The 19,691-nt window shown below is 44.5% G+C and overlaps 2 protein-coding genes across 7 annotated transcripts in view; one reads left to right on the top strand and one right to left on the bottom strand.

Moving 5' to 3' along the window:
* The window catches only part of SMIM3 (small integral membrane protein 3), a 34,998-nt gene extending 17,649 nt beyond the window's left edge, over nt 1-17,349 (bottom strand). The window contains exon 1 of one of the 3 annotated variants that reach the window (XM_075856157.1): nt 17,206-17,349. Coding sequence is in view for 1 of the 3 variants with exons in the window: in XM_075856155.1 (XP_075712270.1) it covers nt 13,950-13,952 (3 nt within the window). In the remaining 2 variants the exon portion in view is untranslated. Of the gene's footprint in view, nt 1-2,995; nt 3,134-13,949; nt 14,051-17,205 lie in introns of those variants that run through there. The other 2 variants (XM_075856155.1, XM_075856156.1) reach the window with 2 other exon arrangements.
* DCTN4 (dynactin subunit 4) overlaps nt 16,755-19,691 on the top strand; it is a 31,328-nt gene continuing 28,391 nt past the window's right edge. For 2 of the 4 annotated variants that reach the window (XM_075856150.1, XM_075856151.1), the window contains exon 1: nt 17,468-17,658. In XM_075856150.1, the coding sequence (XP_075712265.1) occupies nt 17,524-17,658 (135 nt within the window). In that variant the 5' untranslated portion in view covers nt 17,468-17,523. Of the gene's footprint in view, nt 16,775-17,467; nt 17,659-17,991; nt 18,015-19,691 lie in introns of those variants that run through there. The other 2 variants (XM_075856153.1, XM_075856152.1) reach the window with 2 other exon arrangements.

The following is a 19,691-nucleotide window of genomic DNA, read 5'->3' on the forward strand; positions in this document are numbered from 1 at the left end:
AGGGGGCTGTGTGTGGCGCAATCTACAGGGGGCTGTGTGTGGCGCTATCTACAGGGGGCTGTGTGTGGCGCAATCTACAGGGGGCTGTGTGTGGCGCAATCTACAGGGGGCTGTGTGTGGCGCAATCTACAGGGGGCTGTGTGTGGCGCTATCTACAGGGGGCTGTGTGTGGCGCAATCTACAGGGGGCTGTGTGTGGCCTCTTTAATTTATTTTCTTTTAATTTATTTTTATGTTAACTCCCTTATATAGCTATATGGCTTGTAAAATGTAGAAATGGTTTTATGCTTGAGTTACATTACAAAAATTGTGAGAAAAAAAATCACCTCGTTGATTGGTAGAGAAAGCAAACATGGCGAGGGGGAAGGAGATGTCGGGAAATAAGTTGAGGGGGGGGGGCGCCTATCTGAATCTTTGCTCCGGGTGCAGGAGAACCTAGCTACGCCTCTGTGGCAGTCGAGGACCTAACAAAGGCCCCCAGGCCTCTATGCCTATTAGGCCGAGCCTTAATAGATTGTCGGTTTTACCAAAGCAGTATAGAAAGCAATCAACAGATCACATTGAGTTGTCCCCTAGGAATTAAATAATGAGATGTCCTGTCCTCTAAAATGATTAAAAACGCTTAAAAAAGGTCATTAAGGGTCTGTTCACAACATCGTTAGGTTCAATGGTAATGTTTTCGTTGCTAATGGGTCTCCGTTCCGCAAGGTTTTTGTTGTTTTAGCCGAAACAATAGGGACAATCCTACCTGGGTTGTACTTCAACCTACTGCAACTGTTGCAAGATAAGATTGCTCATTACGCAACCTTAAAGGGGTGTTTAGGTTTCTGTCATTAAAACGTATTTGTTACATAAGGAAATGTTTTGCAGAATTCTAAAATACTTTAAGTTTCCATTCCTTACAATTTTGCAAGATCTCTGCTTACTGTCAGTGAATTTGAACTTTTTTGTTTACATCCAGAGTTTCAAAACCTGTCCTGACCATTTTCAAATGAGATATGTGCTTGTTTCTTTCACTTTCTAGATGTAAACAATTAATGATTACTTTTACCAAACGCAAACCTAGAGCTTGAAAACGGCGAGGGAATATAACATAAAGTAAATTAAAACTGCATAACTTTTTAGTGTATAAAAATTTAACTTGGTGAAAATGTATCAAAATGGTGGCGAATATTCCCTGAAACTAACGTATGCCACTTTATAGCCATACAGATGCATATCTCGCTCACAAGCCCCAATGTTAAAAGAACTTATACCATGCCGTATATGTTTTTTTCGGGGTCTCGCAGTATAGGAAAGTGCAGTCTGCGGTGATTCTCTTCACAGAAAACAAAAAAAGGAATGCTGACACATATCACCGAGACAGAGGCCATAAACCTATACCTAATAGCCAAATGGCTATGGCAACGTCCTGCATATGCAACGGAAGCTTTCCAAGCGCATACTCTGAGCGTGTTTACACAACGTGATGAGAATAAAGCCTTAAAAACATTTCTTTACCATATCCCACCTCATGGCTGGTGTTCCTGCACAACAATAATTTGTTCCAAAATTTATCGCACGTCTAACAAATTTGCAGCATTTTACGACTACTAAATTGCGGTTGGCATAAAAAGTGAAGAATCCTTTTTTTTTAAAGGGATGGTGTAGATTAAATATACATTATATTTAGTGACATTTGTGCCATATTTGCTTTTGTACATATGCCCTCCAATATAATGCTGGATCCAAAGTCACACACATGTGTACCCATTTTTTAGAATTTCGCTCATATCCGGGCAAATCTTTGCCGGCAAAGAATTATTGACAAAATGTCACTTTTTAGAAATGTTCCCTGTTGTCTTCCTGACGGGCTACAAATCATCTGTGCATTCCTATGGAATATACTAGTGTTGTAAGAACAATCCATACAAAGTATTTGATCCCAATCCAAATTAATTGAATTGAGGAATTGGCAATGTTTGTATTTTGTTACATGTTCATTTTTATACTTTGTGTCTGCCGGACATGGACGGCCCTAAGTGCTGGATGTCGAGGGGGAAGGGGGCAACAAGCCAATCTGCCTCGGCCAGGATATATTAATACAGGGCAGAAAGCTGAATTTTTGCCCTGAGTTAAAGGGTAACTAAACGTTTGACAAACTTCTGACATGTCATAGTGACATGTCAGAGGTTTGGATTGGTGGGGGTCCGAGCACTGAGACCCCCACCAATCGCTAAAACAATGCGGCAGAAGTGCTCGTGTGAGCGTTCAGCCACTTCGTTTCTGTACGGCTTTTTCCGGAAATTAAGGTATCGGAGTACAGGCTCAGTAGAAAGTCTATGAGCGTGTACTCCGATACATCGGCTTTCCGGAAGAAGCCGAACAGAAACTAAGCAGCTGAACGCTCACACGAGCACTTCTGCCGCTTAGTTTTAGCCATTGGGGGAGGTCTCATTGCTCGGATTCCCACCGATCAAAACTTCTGACATGTCACTATGACATGTCTGTCAAACGTTTAGTTGCCCTTTAAGGAAAGCCTAGCTACAACTCTGAATAAACATTCAAAGGATCCATAGGGTTAATAATAGCTAAAGATAGAGAAAAAGAGTACATATAGATATAGATTTTATGAACACATTTTTGATCGATCCATCATCACTAGAAATAAATAGAATGACTCAGAAAAGAAACATAAAAATCTATACGTCTTTGACCGTCTACTGTATGAGTATATTCAATGTACCATCACAGGACCATCAAAGAATTTCGACTGATCGTATGTGATCTTTTTGATAACATGAACACAAAAACAATGACGCTATGAACAAAAATCATCATTTTCAGACTTAACGTATGAAAATCATTCGGTTTCTGACCCATTCTGGAGTACAGACGCACTCTGCTCAGAACCATTATCTAGTTAAGATTAGAGAATAGACTTCGCTATGCACATTTACTTTATTAGTTATCCTACGGACTGAGTAGATGCAGCTTTGATTATATTTGTGACTTACCTGCTTAGATTTGCTTCATAGAATACCAATTGTAGGAAAGTTGAAGCGATTGAGACTTTGTAACTCAGGAAAGGAAGCTCGCCCCGCAGAAGAACATTATAGGATCCCTGTGCTGTGCAATGTGCCTGCAGTGCTTCCTTCTCTGTATCATTCGGGGATGTGCCTGGTCTTGAGGGGAGGAGGGGTACCTCCTCCACCCCCTCCCTCCAGAGATAAAAGCACTCCAAGTCTCTCATCTTGAGAGGAACAAGCCACCTAGTGATAGAGATACAATCTGCACACTGACACAAGCCGGTCACTGCCAGTCTTCTAAGGAAACATTGCAGAATGTACTACGCATAGGACTGAGTGAACTTGGGAATGACAATTCAACTGCACTCCCAAATCTAAACAATTCCTTAAAGGGCCCTCCAGTTTCTTTTAAAGGGACGCTAATTCCTACATTGTTAGTCCTTGGGTTGTTCTCGCCTGTACAGTAGGTAACATTTTAATTGAGCCACATCTTAGTCATTTCTACTTCTCTAGAAAAGCCGCATGACAAACAAAATGATTGGCATTACAGCTCCCACAAGATTTGTCACCCATCTTTTATAGTCCTTTAGGTTTAATGCTATTTTAAAAAGGTTCTCCATTACTTTAACATCGATAGCCTACTCTTAGGATAGACCATCAATGTTTGATTGGTGGGGGTCCGATCCCCACCGATCAGCAAAATGAAGGAGCCGCGGAAATCCTGTGAGCGCCGTGTCCCCTTTATCATTTACAGACACACACCGGCTCTTCCGTACAGCATTGGTCCTGGAGTTTGGAGCCGCACCAATCAAACATTGAACCCCTTTAGTACCTTGAGGTTAAAACTAAAAAGGCTAATTCTGGACCTAAGGATAATAAAACGTTTTTTTTTTTAATGTTTTTACCATTAACCATTTCATTGCTTACATCTTTCGCATCTATGTAGTAATACTTATTTGCCTTAGTTTTTGTGATACATATGAATTTGCATTTTATTTTATTATTATTTTTTTATATATTATGTATATTGTAGGTAAAATTACATTTTAAAAAAAGTTACTTTTTATTAAAAAAAATTACGCTTGTTGCCAATAATTGCCCTGTGTAAACAGGGTAGAGATCATCAGTTGAACGATCTGCTGATCGTATCGTTTTAAAAAACTGAAATACTATCGTTATTGGCAGCATATCATCTGTGTAAACGGAGACGCGCTGCCGACATGATAATAATGTAATGGGATGAGCGATCGGAGTAACGAGAACTCGTCCCCATACATAGCTCCTTGTGACAGGAGCAAACGAGTGCCGTTCACCGAGCTATCTCGGTGACAGGAGCTCGTTGCACCGGCCAAAATTGGGTGGTGTAATAGGGCCTTAAGTTTGGGCCTTACAACTAAAATGTTTTTTTCAATCACAAAGGAAATCTTAGTTGAAGACGTCACCAGCATTTATGATGCCAAAGGTGAAGACCTCGTTCATCTATTATTGGGGTGTTTGACAAGTTAAACAGAAAAGACCAGAGCTTCTTATGATCTCTGCCATTAGGCAGGATTTCGGTTAGCCAGAAGCAGTGTACCAATGTGAGCACACAGAATACATGTACACCCATTTGGAAACAGGTAGTGTGGCTTTTATGTCACCCTACGTGCAATCAGGGCCGTATTATAGTAGGTAGATGCCACAGTGATTATGCAGATAGTTCCACAGTGTCCCCTGTAGATAGTGCCACAGTGCACTCTGTAGAGATTGCCACTGTGCCCCCTGTAGATAGTGCCACAGTGCCCTCTGTAAAGAATGCCACAGTGCCCTCTCTAGATAGTGCCACAGCTACCATGTAGGTAATGCCACAGTGTAGATAGTGCAACAACGCTTTCTGTAGATAGTGCCACACATTGCCCCCTGTAGATAAGGCCACAGTGCACCCCGTAGATAAGGCCAGTGCTCAAGTAGATAGTGCCACAGTGCCGCCTGTAGGGCCAAATTTCCCCTGTAAATAATTCCACAGTGCCCATGTAGATAGTGCCACAGTGCTCTGTGTAAATATTGCCACAGTGCCCCCTGTAAATAGTCCCACAGAGCCTATGTAGATAATGACAGTGCCCATGTAGATGCCACAGTGCCCCCTGTAGATAGTGCTAAAGTGTGCATATAAATAGTGCCACACACAGCCCCCTTCAGAAAGTGCCACAGTGCCGCTGTATGCAGTGCCCCTGTAGATAATGCCACAGTGTCCCTGTAGATAATCCATAGATGTACATAGTGCTACAGTGCCCCTGTATATAGTGCCATAGTGCCCCTGTAGATTGTGCCACAGTGCCCCTGTAGATAATGCCACAGATGTAGATAGTGCGACAATGTTCCCTGTAGATTGTGCTCTTTTGGCGTGGGGCAATCTCACCTGTCCCCATTCACAAGCCGTCCTCCAGAGACATCTCTCCTAACCAAGCTTGCTCAAGTGGAGGGACACAGGTGATGCCTGCATCTCAAGAAAGGCACTGAATGGCAGGGAAAGGAACTGATGATTCCTTTGCCTAGTCAGCGCTGTCAATTGTATCCACTAAGGACATGGGAGTTATGGAGAAGGCTGGGTTTTTTAAAAGTTTTTTTTTTGGGGGGGGGGGGGGGGGGGGTTTAAACGCTTCGGCCAGATGTTAGTTCGAAGGCTATAGGGAAATCTGAGAAATCCTACATACACAGAATTTTGGAGTCTTTTGGTGTCAGTGGTGTTTTTATCAAAATGCAGCATGTTTTAGGTATGGCGTTTTTTTTCTTCATGTGCTTCTCTATAGAACTTCAAAATAAATGCTTATACAATAAGGGTATGTGCACACGAGGTCATTACGTCCGTACACAGTGCAGGGAGCCGGGCTCCTAGCATCATAGTTATGTACGATGCTAGGAGTCCCTGCCTCTCTGCAGGACAACTGTCCCGTACTGTAATCATGTTTTCAGTACGAGACAGTTGCCCAGCAGCGAGGCAGGGACTCCTAGCGTCGTACATAACTATGATGCTAGGAGCCCGGCTCCCTGCAGTGTGTTCGGTCCGGTACTTGCGGCCGAAATACGTCTGTCAATTACAGACGTAATGACCTCGTGTGAACATACCCTAAGACACAAAATAACTGAACGACCATTATTGAGGGTGGCGTGGTGGAGGCCCCTAGGTACCCAAGGTGGTGGAGGCTCTAGGGCATGTGCCACATTTGCCCTCCCTCTAATCCGGCTCTGCGTGCAATTAATTTATTAACATCTCCACCATTTTGTTCTTGAAAAAAGTGGCAGTGCGCTATGCATTAAGCTATATACAGCAAACACTACATTTGTATCCGACATTGCGGTACCTTATAGAGGCTACTCTTATATTAGTACATGTGCCCCTGCGTATTGTGCAGATGGTCTAATTTGCAGTAGCCTTACATGCAGCATGTGCTCCTCACGAAACAGTCCAGAACAAGGTCAAACAGAAGTCTACAGAATATTTGTAAGTGCATTTATATTTAAATGCGTTTACAATTATACCTTTGGTGAGCCTGCGCTAATACGTAGAACTGTATAAACCACAACTCTTTATTATATACTTATGATCAGAATTGCTTTCTTAAAGGGTAACTAAACTCATAAAACAAATTTAACGTGTCATAGTGACATGTCAGAAGTTTTGCTCAGTGGGGGTCCGAGCACTGAGACCCCCACTGATCGCTAAAATGAATCGGCAGAAGCCCTTGTGTGAGTGCTGTGCTGATTACTTTCTTATCGGCTTTCCTCGAAAAGCCGAGCAAGTGGTGTACAGACCCACAGACTTTCTATTGACCACCACTTGCTCGACTTTTTCGAGAAAAGCCGATCAGAAACAAAGCAGCACAGCGTTCAACCGAGCGCTTCTTCGGAATTGTTTTAGTGAATTGGTGGGGGACTTAGTGCTCGGAACCCCGCCAATCGAAAATTATGAAATGTCAAAAGTTTTTTTTTAAGTTTAGTTACCCCTTAACATTTGGCAATAATCTGAAAATTCTCCATCATTGTTCTGTGAGTCTGTCATTAAAATGCTTCTCGCTATATCAGGGACGATGCGAGAAGCGATGAGATTTTTACCACCACCCAAACTAAGATATTAAAATTACAGGTAGTGCATTTGATCAGTGGCATAGCTAGGAATTTAGGACAGGTGGGGGGGGGGGGGGAATGTGAAACACATCTGAGTGGGCCCCAACCCACACAGTATAATGACCCCTTAGTGGTCACCACCCACACAGTATAATGACCCCTTAGTGGTCACCACCCACACAGTATAATGACCCCTTAGTGGTCACCACCCACACAGTATAATGCCATTATAGCTGCCCCGAAACAGGATAATGCTCAGGGGCGTAGCTAAAGACTCATGGGCCCCGATGCAAAAATTCTTACTGGGCCCCCCCCCCCGCAAACTTCTCATGGCCGATGGTCCGCAGCTTTCAGCTGCATCGCTGGGTCTCCTAAGTGACCCAACAATGCAGCACTAGCAGCCGGGGGCGTCACTAAGGCTGGGTTCACATACCCTATTTACGGACGTAATTCGGGCGTTTTAGCATTGAATTACGTCCGAAAATGCGGCTCAAAAGCGTTGGCAAACATCTGCCCATTCATTTGAATGGGTCTTACGATGTTCTGTGCCGACGGTCATTTTTTTTTACGCGCCACTGTCAAAAGGCGGCGCGTAAAAAAGACGCCCGCGTCAAAGAAGTGCCTGTCACTTCTTCAGACGTAAATGGAGCCGTTTTCCAAGGACTCCATAGAAAAACAGCTCCAATTACGTCCGTAATGGACGTAGCGAAAGACGCCTGCACATGCCATTACGGCTGAAATGACAGTGCTGTTTTCTCCTGAAAACAGCACCGTAATTTCAGCCGTAACAGACGCTGCCGTGTGAACAGACCCTCAGGGCTTAAAATGTCAGGGGAAATAGCCCCAATACATATGTGTCCGCCCAAAAAAAAGTGTGTATATGAGACAGCATAGCATATCTATAGCACTACAACCCTATAAACTATGGATAGGATTAGATACAGGGCCCAGCAGACAGGATCACGCATGGGCCATGTATCTAAGCCTACCATGTGATTGGCTTAGATACAGGGCCCAGCAGACAGCATCACACAATCTGTGATCCTGTCTCATGGGCCCCCTAAGCCTGCTACATCGTAGGCTTAGGGGTTGTACAGTCCCTAAACATTGATGGCCTATCCTCAGGATAGGCCATCAATAGCTGATGTGTCTCTCGGGACCCGCAAATCAGCTGTTTTGAAGGGGCCGCAGCACTCGTACGAGAGCTGCTTCCCCTTCTTTTCACTACTCGCTCACACTGTGAATCGCCGACACGGATTCACAGTGTGACCGGAATGAAGTGACAGGAATGAAGGGGAGCAGCTCTCGTACGAGTGCTGCGACCCCTTCAAAACAGCTGATTGGCGGGTCCCGGGAGTCGGACCCCGCCAGTCAGGGCTAACCTTACCTTCCTCTTCGGCCGCGGCGGGAGTTCTGTCGTCTCGATGCTGTGCGCGGCGCATAGCGCTGTGACATCATGCGCTGCGCACAGCGCTTGACGTCCGGACCTCCGCTGCGATCCGAAACCAGGAAGGTAAGTAAAGTATGTTACTATAGTAACAGGGGCCCGCGGCCCGAGTTACTATAGTAACTTTTTATTGATGTTGTGGGGGGGCCGTGGGCCCCCCTGACTTCGGGGCCCGGTCGCAATTGCGACCGCTGCGACCCCTATAGCTACGCCAGTGATAATGCTCCCATAGCTGCCCCCACACAGTATAATAACCCCTTAGTGCCCCCCACATAGTATAATGATCCCCCAGTGACCCCCACACAGTATAATGACCCCTTAGTGGCCCCACAGTATATTGCCCCTAAAGTGCATCCCCACACAGAATAATTCACCCATAGCTGCCTCTACATTGTATAATGACCTATTAGTGCCCCCACACAGTATAATGCCTCTATAGCTGTCCTATATATAGCGCCCCTATAGCTGCAAGTGACGGATTAAGTAGACCATAGGCCCTGGGCTGTTACCCAAACTTGGGCCCCCCTTCCGCACCGCCGCCGTAACTATTGTTAATACCAACTTTTTGTGCAAGCATTAACAAATGGGTGTTACGTCTATCAGTCCTGGACTGCACAAAGACTTTTTGTAAAATACAAGGATTTCCTAAAATAAACATGTCAGGAGAGGTGACAGATTCTCTATAAATCTAGTGACTCACAGGTTACGACGTCTCAGATTCTAGTATTTTTTCCCCTCTTTTCTTCTCCATCCGGTCAAGAGTTCATGACGACTTCTCCCGGCCATGACCCATTTCTGCAGAATTTGCAGCTCAGATGTCTTCGGCTCCCCACTTTTCCAACATTTCCACACCTATAAACGAAAATAAAATTATCATGCACACACTGTGCCCCTAAATATAATAGCACCAAACACTGCACCTCTGAATAAAATAGTACCAAGCACTGTGCCCCTGAATATAATAATACCATACACTGTACCCCTGAATATAATTGTGTCAAACACTGTAAAGTAATGCAACACATACACAGTGCCCCATGTACATAGTGCCACAAACAGCCCCCTGTAGATATCACACATCCCCTCATAGATAGCGCAACACACATCCCCCGTACACAGCCCCCTATAGATAGTGCCACACAGCCCCCTTGTAGATAGCACCACACACAGCCCCCTATAGATAGCACCACACAGCCCACTGTAGAGAGCGTCACACACAGCCCCCTATAGATATCACACATCCCCTATAGCTAGCACCACATCACACATCCCCTCATAGGGAGCGTTACACACAGCCCCCTATAGATAGCGCCACACAGCCCCCCCCAGTAGAGAGCGCCACACACAGCCCTATAGATAGCGCCATACAGCCCCCTGTAGAGAGCGCCACATAGCCCTCCCCCTCTTGTAAATAGCTCCACATAGACCCCCCTGTAGGGAGCACCACACACACACCCCTGTGGATAGCGCCACACAGCCCCTGCTTGTATATAGTGCTTCACAGCCCTCCCCCTTTGTATATAGGGCCACACAGCGCTCCCCTCCTTGTATAGTGATACACAGCGCTCCCCCTTGTATATAGTGTCACACAGCGCTCCCCCTTTGTATATAGTGTACACAGCACTCCCCCCTTTGTATATAGGGCCACACAGTGCTCCCCCTTGTATATAGGATATAGGGCCACATAGCACTCCCCCCTTGTATATAGGGCCACATAGCGCTCCCCCTTATATATAGGGCCACACAGCTCTCCCCTCCCCCTTGTATATAGTGCACACAGCGCTCCCCCCTTGTATATAGGGCTACACAGCTCTCTCCTCCCCACTTGTATATAGGGCCACACAGCGCTCCCCCTTGTATATAGTGCACACAGCGCTCCCCCCTTGTATATAGTGCAAACAGCACTCCCCCTTTTGTGTATAGGGCCACACAGTGCTCCCCTCCCCCCTTGTATATAGTGCACACTGTGCTCCCCCCTTTGTATATAGGGCCACGCAGCGCTGCCCCCTCCCTAAAAAAAATATATCGTACTTACCTTGCCCCCTTCCTGTGACGGCTGCTACGGCCGGACACATGCGCATCCGCCGGCGTGATGCAGTACGTTATCACGCCGGCCTGCGCAGGGAGTCTTCTTGGTGACTTATAGGCTGCAGGCCTTACGTGGCCTGCAGCCTTTAATATTCATTTGTATTGGAGTCCTGAGGACTCAGATACAAGTGAATGTGGCTGCAGCTAGCACCGGGGCCCCCTCCGGTGCTAGCGACACCACTGAGCATGAGGGGGCCCGTGAGGTTCGGGCGGCCTTGGGAGCCTTGGGCCCCGGGCGGCCGCCCGAACAGCCCTAATGATGAACCACCACTAATAGCTGCCCTTACACAGTAAAATACCCCCATAACTGCCCCTGCACAGTATAATGCCCCATAGCTGCCCCATACAGTATAACGCTCCTATAGCTGCCCTTACACAGTAAAATGGCCCCATAACTGCCCTCCACACAGTATAATGCCCCCGTAACTGCCTCTGCCCCATAGCTGCTCCAATACAGTATTGACCCTATAGTTCCTACCACACAGTATAATGCCATTTCTGCCACCACACAGTAAAATGCCCCCATAGCTGCCCATACACAGTATAATGTCGCCATAGCTGCCCCACCCACACAGTATAATGCCCCATAGCTGCCCCATATAGTATAATGCCCCGTAGCTGCCTACATACAGTATAATGTCCACACAGCTGCCCCATACAGTATAATGCTCCCATAGCTGCCCCATACAGTATAATGCCCCATACAGTATAAAGCCCCCCATAGCTGCCCGATACAGTATAATACCCCTCTAGCTGCCCCATACAGTATAATGCCCCCATAGAGTATAAAGCTCCCCCATAACTGACCCATACAGTATAATGCCCCATAGCTGCCCCATACAGTATAACGCCCCATAGCTGCCCCATACAGTATAATGTCCCATAGCTGCCCCCATACAGTATAATGCCCCACAGCTGCTCCCATACAGTAAAATGCCCCCATAGCTGCCCCCATACAGTATAATGCCCCATTTCGGCACCCCCCATAACTACTATAAAGCCCCATTAGTTGCCACTACACAGTATAATTCACCATAGTGCCTAATAAAAAAATAATAAAATAAATATTTACCTATCCCCGTTCCCACGACGAGTGGAGGAGATACGTCTGACCCTCCGCTCTGTGCAGTGTGTGGCTCTGCGCAGACAGGCGCGATAACGTCACTGCATCGCGCCTGTCTGTGTCGAGCCGCTCACAGCTGGAGCTGGCATTACTACACAGTAAATGCTGGAGCAAGGAGCCGTCAGCTTCTTGCTCCAGCATTGGATTCAACTATATCTGCGTCCTGAGGACACATATACAGTTGAAACCGGGACATGCCACCGTTGGGGTACCGGCCCTGGGCCCCACCATCTCGACAGGCCCGGGGCCACCCTAGCTAGCTACGCTACTGAAATGCCATTATAAATAAATACAGTCGCTAGAGCCCAAAATTACATTTAGACCCTAAACCAGACCCCTAAATAAATACAGACATCAGTCTCCTCAATAAATAATAATACAGACACCAGACCCTGCAGTTTGTTACCCCTCTTCGCTCCTTTAGCGTGCGGCCTGATGTCAGGTTTGTTTGCCCAGGAGTGAAGAGGACTGCAGAACCAAGGCGTACTACGTGACTGTTTATCGGGTTTCCCCTTTTTTGGGAGTATTCTGGGAGAGTAGGCAAAAATATATCATATCAAATATATTTTATCATTATATTTTTAATATTTATTTCAGAAAAATGGTTGAAACGCTATGTACACCTTTGAATGTTTTTTTTTTTTTGCATCAATGTTTATTTGTGATTTTGAGCACTTTAATAAATTGACTTATATTAAATAATGTTTTCGCTGTTTTTACCATAACGCTTATATGCATCCTGTACACATAGAAGCTGTAGTGTTTTCTCCCAGCCGATTCCGTCAGTGCAGCTGAACTGACAGCTGGTTGAGAGCAGGTCCTGTGTGTCTCTGACACACAGGATCCACCTAATATTGATCACATCTAAGTTGATCAGAACGACACAGCTTCTATGTATCCAGGATACATTACGTAAACAGTAAAACATTTTTTTAATAAAAGTCAATTAAAAAAATGCTTAAAAACAGAAAAACATTGATTTAATACAAAAAAAAATCATTCAAAGGTGAACACAGCCTTTAAAGTGAAATGGCGCAAGTGATGTATGCCATTTTTAATCTTCTGTTCTGACATGGCATTTGACATAGGATGCATTGGGGCTTGGCTAAACAACACAATAAGGCAATTATCACTGCAACTGCGTCAGTTTTGCCCCTTGCAAAGTGTTGGGGGAGGGGGCGGGGATTTCAAAAGCATGACATATTGTAGCTCAAGAACTGCGCCATATTCTTTAAACTGCGCACACCGGTGTACTGCTCGGCGGTGCAAAAGTATTAGTAAATATGCCCCAATGTAACTGGGAATAGAAGTTGAAAGGCTTGATAGCAGTGGTGCACATATAGAAAAGTTGGGCCAGCAATCCCCTTGATCCGAGGACAAAAGGCCCCAATGTTTCTTGGGGTATGTTCACACACACTAGCAAAATACGTCTGAAATTACTCAGCTGTTTTCGCCTGAAAACAGCTCCTGATTTTCAGACGTTTTTGTAACTACTCGCGGTTTTCACTGCGTATTTTACGGACGTTATTGGAGCTGTTTTTCAATGGAGTCAATGAAAAACGGCTCCAAAAACATCCCAAGAAGTCACATGCACTTCTTTTGACGCGGCCGTCATTTTACGCGCCGTCTTTTGACAGCGACGCGTAAAATTACACCTCGTGGGAACAGAACATCGTAAAACCCACTGAAAGCAATGAGCAGATGTTTGTAGGCGTAATGGAGCCGTTTTTCCAGGCGTAAATCGAGGTGTAAAACGCCCGAATTACGTCTGAAACCACTGCGTGTGAACATACCCTAATTGTCACACTACCCCATTCCTATCTCTTAGGAAAGATTAGCACTGACCACTGGCTAACCTGACCTGAGCCCCATAGCAGCTGCACGACTGCCAGCCAGGTCTGTATGTCCTTGGATGCTGGCCGTCCGGTGACCATTCGGAGGAACGTAAGACTCATATACTATTATAATGTTGTGTAACTTTTCCGTAAAAATGGTCATCATAACTCGGCTTCCATTACTAACATTGCTGGTATGTGATATGGTTTTGTTTAATGTCGGGGGCACATGGTCGCACGGACCCCTAAGGTTTTTATAAGCATTACAGTAGGTGTTTCAGTATGTTTTTTCTTCCCCCTCCCCTCTTTTTCCCATTATTGTCTTTATATTAGAATGGTACTTACCATCTTGATGTCCCCCGGGTAAGCTGTGCTGATGGCACGAGCCAGTTTCCAGATGTTTCTGTCTCCGGGCAGTTTATTCTTTGGGCCCAGCTGATTGGTCCCAGGTCAGCTATGCAGTTGCATGAGCAGGTTCTGGAAGTTTCTATCTCCAGGAAAATTTCTGGACAAGGTCAGCTGATTGGACATTCAAAATGGGATATAAAAGAAGAGGTTCGTCGTGGTCAAGCGGCCCGTTTTGAAGATTTGGACCGTCGCCGACCCTCCCTCCCTCCCTATTGTCTTGGATTCCTTCCTGTCACAATGTTTGTTAGAGGAGTTTGTCACCTAATGCTGGGCGGACTTGGTTTTTATTGGTCTAAATATTTATATTTTATTAGTTTTCATGTTTTAATGTAATGGTTATTCTCTTCTAATTATTTTTAGCTTATGTTACCCTTAATAAACATGGTGGCCATTTTTTATACAAAGAAACTGTTGTCGGTTGTTTATTTTAGTTGACAAGTTAGTGGGGCCTGTGTTACCACGTGTTCATTTCTAACACTAAATGCAGAGCTACGGACACCATAGAGAAGGATTCCCCCCGCTCAGGACCCTCTACCAGCCACAGTGAAGAGCCACTAACAAGCAGCTCTCACTCTGGTGGACTCCAGCCATCCATGTATTACATGGACGTCCATTCATTTAAATGGCTGCCATGAAATACGACATTTCTCTTCAAGTGTCTCCTGCAGGGAAACGAGCAGCTCGCCACAGAATAAGCCGTTTCCAGGGGGTCTCTTTAATTTCAAGGGGCCAGGACATTGTCTGTGGCAGAATCTGGGAGAGTAAGGTGAATATCTGCAAAGTCTGGTATGGAATCTCTATGAGTTTAGGGGGTCTAATATTTATTTGGGGGTCTGTATTCATTTAGGGGGTCTGGTCTGTATTTGTTTAGGGTTCTGTGTTCATTTTTGGGTGTGATGAAGATGGTCATATGAACTACTTGTGAGTCAAATTCCTCAGGTTCAGGGCGTTTCTTATATAAATAGCCAAGGCATGTGGTAAAGAATTTAGCCGCTTCTTAAAATCCCTCTGATGTAACTTCTCAAAAGTTATAAAGTACAGTATGTGCAAAAATGACACTTCCCAGAATGAAACTCACTAGAGTAAGCTCCGTGCAGACATTGGCGCACATGTATCATGCTCCATGTGCCACTTGTTTGGTGTATTTTGGGTGAAAGTAACGGTGTATACTGTGTGCACTTCACTTTCCGTATCTGCACCTTACCAGCAGGCTGGCATAAGCAGCACATCTTACCTGAAAATAAAATGTGACCAATTTAACAAATGGCGTGCAACATCTTATGATTTGATCTTAACCCGTTAGTGACCGCCAATACACCTTTTAACGGCGGCCACTAACGGGCTTTATTCTGATGCATATGCCTTTTTACGGCGCTGCATCAGGATAAAGTAAACAGAGCAGGGCGCGTCAAATCTCCCTGCTCTCAGCTGTTAGAGGCAGCTGAGGGCTGGGGGTGTCCCTGCTCTGCCGGGTGAGATCGATATTAGTATCGATCTCACACGTTTAACCCTTCAGATGCGGTGCGCAATAGCGAGCACCGCATCCGAGTGGTTTTCGAGAGAGGGAGGAAGCTCCTTCTCATCTCACTGACACCCGGCGATAACATAGCCGAGTGTCTGTGTCTCTAATGGCAGCCGGGGGCCTAATAAAGGCCCCCAGGTCTGCCTGGAGTGAATGCCTGCTAGATCATGCCGCAGGCATGACCTAGCAGATGCCTGGCCGTGTTAAACGGACAGGCAGTAATACACTGCAATACAAAAGTATTGCAGTGTATTATAATAGCGATCGGAGAATCGCATATTATAGTCCCCTAGCGGGACTAGTAAAAAAGTGAAAAAAAAGTTTAATAAAGTTAATTAAAACAAAAATGTGAAAAAAAATGAAAAACCCAGCTTTTCCCCTTACAAAATGCTTTACTATTAAAAAACCAAAATAAATTAAAAAAGTTACACATATTTGGTATCGCCGCGTCCGTAACGACCCCGACTATAAATCTATTACATTATTTAACCCGCACGGTGAACGCCGTAAAAAATGTAATAAAAACTATGGAAAAATTGCTGTTTTCTGTGAATCCTGACTTAAAAAAAATGTTATAAAAAGTGATCAAAAAGTTGCATCTACTCCAAAATGGTACCAATAAAAACGACAAGTCTTCCCGCAAAAAAAAAGCCCTCATACAACTGCATCGGCGAAAAAATAAAAACGTTACGGCTCTTCAAATATGGAGACACAAAAACAAATCATTTAGAAAAAAAAGCGTTTTTCCTGTGTAAAAGTAGTAAAACATACAAAAACTATACAAATTTGGTATCGTTGCAATCGTAACAACCCGCTGAATAAAGTTATTGTGTTATTTATATCACACGGTAAACTGCGTAGATTTAAGACGCGAAAAAGCGTGGCGAAATTTCAGGGTTTTTTCTATTCCCCCCCAAAAAAAAGTTAATAAAAGTTAATCAATAAATAATATGTACCTCAAAATGGTGCTATTAAAAAATACAATTTGTCCCGCAAAAAACAAGACCTTATACAGCTATGTCGACGCAAAAATAAAAAGGTTATAGCTCTTGGAATGTGACGATGGAAAAACGTAAAAAATGGCTTGGTTTAAAATAGGCTGGTCATTAAGGGGTTAAAACTTGATGCAAAGGAAAACAAGACTGACACATAATAAACATAAGCCAATATTGAAACATGAGTGACAGCAAGGGATGCTGGGAAAAGGGGTTGATGCCAGACAGTGCCAACTGTGACATGGGTAAGACGTTTTGCTTCATTTCAGCTATTTCAGCCGTTCCTTCTATGCATGTATTCCTTTGATGGTTATACATGTGCGAGTGGACTGTTGCTCTCTCCAACTCCTGCATCTGGCTGTGATTAATATCACCGCCTGGTGTGATCCTCACCCATTACACTGGGTGCAGGACTGTGTGCACTATAGCTACACTCATATTTATTTATTTATATATTTATTTATTCATTTATTTATTTATTTATTTCATTTATTCATTCATTTATGAATTAGGAATTGCTCATTTCTTCCCCTTGTCACTTTGTTATTTAATGTATTACAACTCTAACATTGCCTACATCACTGTCTGGCATCCTTTTCACACTGTGGCCATCATCTTTAACTTTTAAATGTCTTTTGTTATCTGTTCTAATAAAATTTGTCATTTTTAACCAAACCTTGGTGTGTCGGACTCCGTTTCTAGGTTTATAATATAATAAAAGCTGTAACTCGAGATCAGCACCACATAAGTGACACCATGTATTTATGTAGGCTAGTTCTTCATGTAATTTGTAAAATGGTGTATAAAGGAGGACAAAATAAGAAAAGAAAAAGATTGCGACTGGTGTGAATGTTAATGTTGTTAATAAAGTTACTTCCGTCAAAACAAAGAAAATCTAACTGCTATCACGTGATCTAGATGTATTACGTAACCGGAGCCTAAACCGCTGGGTCCGCCCTGGTCACGTGACCTTGAGGGAGGGGAACTTTGCAAAATGGCGTCTCTAATGCAGCTGGAGAGAGTCTTGTACTTGGTTCACGGCGAGAAGGAAATTCGAGCTCCTTTATCGCAGCTGTATTTCTGCCGATACTGCAGCGAACTCCGCTCCTTAGAATGCGTCTCTCACGAGGTAAATGAGCCATCAACAGCTTTCTTTAGTCCGGCATCATTAGAAACTGTTCTACTGATGCCGTCCAATAGCTTCACAGGAAACTGTCCAAGCTTCTTTTTGATTGGTTATCTTCAGTTGTCAATCAGAGCCTCACGCCTTTGTAGAGGCTGGTTTTCAGGACTCGTGCTGTCATTGGTTGTTTGTCGGTAAATTCTTAGTGCTGATTGGACAGCTGCCTGTCACTTACTGTCACATAAGCAGGAATGATGCAGCACCGGGTCTAGGCTACGTTTCTTGGAAAGACCGGGGTCTCAGGCCTAGCTGATTTATCCTATAATCGCCAGTTTCCTCCCAGGGACACCCCAGACAGGAATGTAAACGTGGCCTAAAATGATTCTGTAGTTAATGTGAAGCTCCACATGTGGATTGGTTTTCACTAATACCTGGCATTGCCTTTCCATTATATACAATTATCTGTGTTATTCCCTTTTTATTACCTTAGGGGTTTGTGTAATAGTGCAAAATAGTTATAATAAAATCCCATGCAGCTGCTGTTTTGGTTTGTCAGCAGAATATAGGCGCCATGTTCGGCATCCCGTATTATGTGATTGGAGGGAGAGGACAGACCATCACAATGATTGTCATACATGGCTATATATATATATGTTTCTGAATTTAAATTTCAGCTGTGAAGCCTGCAGAATTATGAATGCAGCAACAATCCAGGAAGCCATTTCTCTGTCTGATACGGGCTAAATTTGTGTGTGAGATTATCTATCTATCTATCTATCTATCTATCTATCTATCTATCTATCTATCTATCACAGAAATTTAGCCCGTATCAGACCGAGAAATGGCTTCCTGGATTGTTGCTGCATTCATAATTCTGCAGGCTTCACAGCTGAAATCTCCAAAAATTCCTTGCTTGCTCACGGTCTGCACAGAGCATTCTGGGACATGTAGTTATTACACCAGGCACTGATGAAGTCAAAACCGCTTATCTCCTGCACTGGACATGTTGAAATCCTGTATGACCGATTTGTCTTTCCGCCCTGACGTCTGTCTTTCGGGTAAAAAGTGGGTGGGGGCCCATACATATTATATTGTTAGACAGCCAGCAGGCCACAGACAAGAAATAACTGTTGCACAATATGGCTATATCCCCTAGCTCCATCATAAACATGCCTGTCCCGATAGGCTGAATAGGCATGCGGTTTCTAAAGTGGGAGCAGAGAGAAGGGGCTGCAGGATACATCAGGTTCCGCTTATCCTGAGGGACACAATATTATCAGATGGGATCAAATCGATCTTGTCTGATCTGAAAGATCGCAGCCATGTTTCCTAACCTAATACTGTACCTTTAACAAACAACTGAAGGGAATGTCTAAGAGGACTTAAAGGGGTACTCCCATCTTATCGCTAGGATATGCCCTCACTTTATGATTTTTGGGTGGCTGACCTCTGAGACCACCACCTATCCTGGGGATGAAGTGGCCGCAGCGGAGATTTTTAGCAGATTTAGCGATGGTTCCCCTTTACTGTTTTTCCGGTCCACCAGCTGTGAGAGAGAGGGCAACGTGGCCCCATTCATCACTTTATAAGATGGAAATAACCCTTGTCATGTCAGAAGTTTTTTATAGGTGGGGGGCCGAGCACGGAGACCCCCACCGATCGCTAAAATAAAGTGGCAGAAGTACTCGGGTGGGTGATGTGCTGCTTCCTTTCTGATCGGCTTTCCTCGGAGTCGAGCTCTTCTGTTGCTTCATTTTAGTGATCGGTGGGGATCTCCGTGTTCGGACCCCACTATGACATGTTAAAAGTTTAGTTACACTTTAAAGTGCCACTGTCAAGAGACAGCATTGCTTTAAGATGCTGATGAATTATTAAAGGGGTATTCTAGCCTCCAGCATTTTCCACCTATCCACTTAATAGGTGAAAACTGCTAGATCGATTGGGGGTCTGATCGCTGGGAACCCCACCGATCGCCAGCTGTTTCTGTCAGACCTAAAAGCTTTCTGACATGTCTGTTTTAGTAAATACTTGTATTCTAC

The sequence above is a fragment of the Rhinoderma darwinii genome, chromosome 3 (assembly GCF_050947455.1).
Source record: "Rhinoderma darwinii isolate aRhiDar2 chromosome 3, aRhiDar2.hap1, whole genome shotgun sequence".
Lineage (NCBI taxonomy): Eukaryota > Metazoa > Chordata > Amphibia > Anura > Rhinodermatidae > Rhinoderma > Rhinoderma darwinii.